At 44.7% G+C, this 4841-nt stretch overlaps 1 protein-coding gene across 1 annotated transcript in view; it reads right to left on the bottom strand.

The window, feature by feature from the left end:
* Positions 1–625: 625 nt before the first annotated feature.
* The window catches only part of LOC109967062 (vacuole membrane protein 1-like), a 24606-nt gene continuing 20390 nt past the window's right edge, over positions 626–4841 (bottom strand). The window contains 3 exon segments of the mRNA XM_020612403.1: positions 626–3680; positions 3759–3761; positions 4692–4794. Coding sequence (XP_020468059.1) covers positions 3540–3680; positions 3759–3761; positions 4692–4794 — 247 coding nt within the window. The 3' untranslated portion in view covers positions 626–3539.

The following is a 4841-nucleotide window of genomic DNA, read 5'->3' as shown; positions in this document are numbered from 1 at the left end:
ATATTTCAGCATCCCTCGGTGGTTAGCCTGCTGACAGGGAGGGGGAAAAAAACTAGAAAGCAAGAGACAAGGAGGGAGGTGATGTGTGTGGGGGCTGAGTGGGTGGGAGTGTCAGTGTGCTAGAAATTAAGCTAGCGCCACCATATTCAACTGTAGGATATTTACAGTATATAAAGAAATCAGAGAAGGGCAAGAGAGGAAGGACAAAAGCAGAGTCATTATTTGAATATCAGTCCCCCAGCATGTCTGCACAGGTACAGTTTGCATGTTGGGTTTTCAGTCAGAGCCCCAGGGCAGGTGGGGTAAAGTGGGGTGGGTTGAAATAGTCATTTTCATGGTGCTCTGGGTGTGGCTGCTCTGGGAACGGGACTTCTCTCAACAGAGATCTTTCAGCACAGGTCACACATCTGACCTTGTGCAGGACACAAAATCCTACTGTGGTCACACATACCAACATTCAGGTTTTTTCACTTCATAACCACAAAGAACTGATCTCATGCAAAATCAATAACTTTATGTTGTGTATAATTAATGATATTAATTTTATTGTTTCATGTTGTGTGTGAAACAACCAACAATATGGCTTCAATTGTTTTATTATTGTGTAATAATTCAGTTTATAGCAAGTTACCCACATTTAGATCATAAAGAGTTTGTATAAGAAGCTTTTTTCAAAAGGTAGAATAAATCTGCAAGAAAACATTTGCTACAAGATCATAAGTGTAGCTTTAATTCTCCACTAACAGCAAATGCTTAACTGGGAATCTGAAATGGAGCTGGTGTCGGTATGCAGAGAGCAAATCAGTAATGTGATAATGGTTTGGATGTGAAACACTAGACAGGGAAATCGGAGTTGTGATGGACTCAGCCTCCTTGTCCCTCCACCTCAGCTGACATGCGAGATTCTTCTGAGGCCTGTGGGTCAACACCGGCCCAGTGTGGTCAAGACTTATCACATAATCATCAGAACACCAATCCTCTTTTTAACAAACTTTATTTATAGTTAAAGCAGAAAAAACAAGTACAGACTCATATTAAACAAGAAATACAAACACTTACACATAGAAATATAAACAGAATTTCTAGAGAAATGTGCACACACACACACTCACACACATACATTCAGACATGCATGCCAAAAGGGGGCTCCCTAATGGAACAGGACATCCTGAAACTGCCAAGAAAAACACTCTCCAGGCCAGTGAGCCATTCTAGTGTTATCCAGTGATTTTTGCATTTATGATCAGGAAAAGGGTTTAACCTTTTTCTCTATTTGAGGAAAAATGATCTCAAATAAATCTGAGGCTTTGCAGCAAGAATTAAATCAACTACTGGTCAAGTAACGATTTTCAGCTTTTTATAATTAGCTCTTTGTGCCCACCCCCCCAAAAAGAGAGTTGCTCCAATATAATGCACTGCCCTACAAAAAGTGTGTATTGAGCAACAGAAGAAAGTTCTCTGTTTAAAAAAAGGAAGTGTAAAAAGGAAGGAGAGCTGGGTGAGTACTGTGTGTGCTGTGTCACAATGTGATGTGTTGCAATAAGGTGTGTGCTCTCTGGATTCTCTGGAAAATCAAGACAACAACCCCCCGCCACACACACACACACACACACACACACACATATATATATACAGAAGTATCCCACGTTATTGATATCACTACATCTGCTTTTGCAAACATATGAAAACACAGTTCCCCACATAAAACCCCTGACAGACGTCAGCAGAGGAAATACACAGTACAGCAATGTCTCCGACGTTTCATAGGCGGTTGGGATAAAGGGAAGTGACATCGCAGCACACACACCTCAAAATGGGAACTGAAGCTGAGACAATGTGATTAACAGAGAGAAGACAAAACAGTGTGTTGTCAGATGAAAGAGCCCGAAATGTCAGACAGCCTACAGACTGTTGTCGCCTTGCAATCTAACAGCCAACACCAGTCTGATAAGCTATGTGACAGGCCGAGAGTGACGGACATGCCTGAGACGTACGCATGTACAGAAACGACAACAATGAAAAAAAGAAATCCTAAGCCTACTCACCGTGACAGGAGAAAAGGGGAGATGTGAATGTTCCGAGCAGAGCTGGTGCAGAGCTCTGGGTTAAAGTGGCTGAACAGTACCCCTCTGTTTTGAATCTACTCGAGTGATTCGTCTCCTGGCTCCGTGACTGGAGCAGTGCAACGAGTTCATTGGAAGGTTCAGCTGAGGTAAAGGCACAGACGCCTTTCGCTGGTCGCCCTCCCCCTTCTGCCTCCCCCTTCTGCTCCTGCTCACTGCCCACTGCGCTCAGTCCAGCGTAGCACAGCAGCGGCACAGACAGGGAGAAGAAAATAGCACATTTTACTGGCAATTGTGGGGAAAAGGTATTGCATACATGGAGAGCCAGCTGACGTTATTCGGCGAGCAAAAACAAAAAGCGCCGGGAGCTCCCAGTGTCATGTCAAACACGAGCTTTCTGTCCTCATCACGGGGTTTAAGAAGCCATGAAAACACGTGAAGACAAAGAGAAATGCTTACAACGATACAGGCGTCTCCAGGCAGACTACTAGTCTAATAGTGAAGCCCAATCTGCTTTAATCCACGAAAAGAGAGCAACAAATGTGTGGCAGCCAGGAAACGACCTACAATCTGTGGCTCACACCGTCTGATTCAATATATGGCTGCATCTGGTAAAGTATCCCCAGGCACACTCATGTGCTCTCTTCCTGGAAGCACAATAATAAGAGCAGACAAAGGGACCAGCAGGGTGATTCAGTGGCGATTTATCATTTTCATCCCAAAGTGCCAACATGAGCTTTACTGCATACACAGAAGTGGTCACCTACCGCACCACGAACAGTCAGAAATATCCATTATCATCTCTTCTACAACTGACCTATGTGCTCTACAATATGTAGAAATGAGGAGGACACAGCTGTTGATAGTCACTTCATAGTCTTATCTAACCACAACCAATACTGCACAACAACTCTTAACAGTAATATACACAGAATAGCTCAGTAATGAACTAGCAAATATATATAATAAACAAATAGCTTTGTGCTGGTTTCACAGATCACTCACCACATAATCAAAGCTAACAATCTGAGCTTATTCAAATAAATGAATTCAAGTGACTGTATGCAGATATAAGACTGTGAAGGTTCTTTCAGTGGAACAAACAGCACAGCTAAACCCTCACTTAGGTGAATTATCGCCAGCAGCTTCTCACATGCTCAGGAGCTGCTATAAGCACCAAATGGGACACTTTAACAACACAACATCTTAGACAGAGTCACACGCAACCCAATAAGCATATACCTTACAGAGAGCAATCGTGGAAATCACTGCCAAATGTAAAGCCTTACTTAAAAAGCAAGTAAATAGAAGTCCAAAGTTTAACATCAACATGTTGCTACAATAACAAGAGAGAAACCAGATGGAGGCTGATATTTTGCTTTGGATAATAGTGAGGTATCAGCCAGGCGGGAGAGCAGCATGAGAAAAGGAGTGGTGGGAAGAGGTTGATGGTTCTCTGTGATCACTAGCTGGCCTTCACTCCATCTTGCCCTGAGAGTGCTTCTCCTGCTGCTTGTGCTTGGCATAGCTCGGGGCCATGGCGTTGACAATGGAGCAGACAAAGAAGCATACCATCATGACCACAACCTTCTCAAAGAGCCACGACAGCCATTTCTCCTCTTGCCAGGATCCACAGAGAGAACAGAGAGAGTAGACGTCAGTAAGCCGAGGGCCACCCCTCCCCTTCAATCCAACACCCTGCTCTCCGCTCTGCTCCTGCTGTAGGATAGGTGGGGATCCAGCTCCATGTGTAGGACAGATAGAGATCAGGGGTAATAAAACACACGGCAGCCCCCACCTTCCTCCCTCCTAATGCCCCCAATGACCCCAGCCTGCAGCCTGCCTCCACCAAGTTAAATTGCCTCTCTTCTCTAACTGCAGAAGGCTCAAGTTACAAGAAAAAAGGAACATTGTTCTAGAAATGCCTTAATCTGTCCTTGTGTAACTCAAAGTTTATCCTTTTTTCCTTCTCCCCACTAGTAAGCACATAAAAAAAGAAAAATTGTTTTCAATGAATCACTTAGAGCAAGAGAGACAGAGAGTAAGAAATAAAGAGGAGGGGGGGGGGAAAGCTCTGAAAGGTCTACAGTCAGTGCTGGGTTCAGGCGAGGCACCGAGTGCAAGTGTGTGTGTGACACATAGGGGAGTGACCACACTCACACACACACTCCCAGTTGGTAAGATGGAGCATGAGTCAGCACACCCCACGCTACCGTAGTACAGTTCAATACAGTGAGTGGAGCCAGACCCCCCCCCCCCCACCAGCCTGCCCAGTGCAGTGTTAACCTACTTTGTCATTCTGGCCCTAAACACTGTAATCTTCTGTAGCATCACAGCAAAATCTGGGATATAAACACTTCTCTTACAAAGATTAAGCTTAAAAATACTATATGAAATTGATTAAAATGTTAATTGAAAGCAAAAGGCACTGGTGAAAGACAGAAGTAATTAGCAAAAATGTGTTAGAGGTAGAACAGAAGGCTTAGATAAAGAGAAGAAAGGGACACAAAACATGGAGGGAGTGAGAGTGAGAGAGGCAAATGTAAGGGGACCACATTCTTTTCTTGGCACACACACACATGAATTAACAGAGGCTGTGAGCTTGGGGGCTGAGGTCCCTGTACTTACAGTTGGGATCCCCTCTCCGGCGCCATGGTGCAGCTTGGCCTCCTGGGCCTCCAAGTACTCCCTGAAGGGCTTCTGCAGTGCCGCACCCAGCAGTGGAACAGCTCTGCCTCCACCAACACAGAGGGGGTGGGGGGATTGTGTGGTTGTGGG

Source organism: Monopterus albus, unplaced genomic scaffold, assembly GCF_001952655.1.
Source record: "Monopterus albus unplaced genomic scaffold, M_albus_1.0 scaffold124.1, whole genome shotgun sequence".
NCBI lineage: Eukaryota > Metazoa > Chordata > Actinopteri > Synbranchiformes > Synbranchidae > Monopterus > Monopterus albus.
The sequence above is the reverse complement of the archived record's forward strand: the minus strand, read 5'-3'. Positions and strand labels throughout refer to the sequence as shown.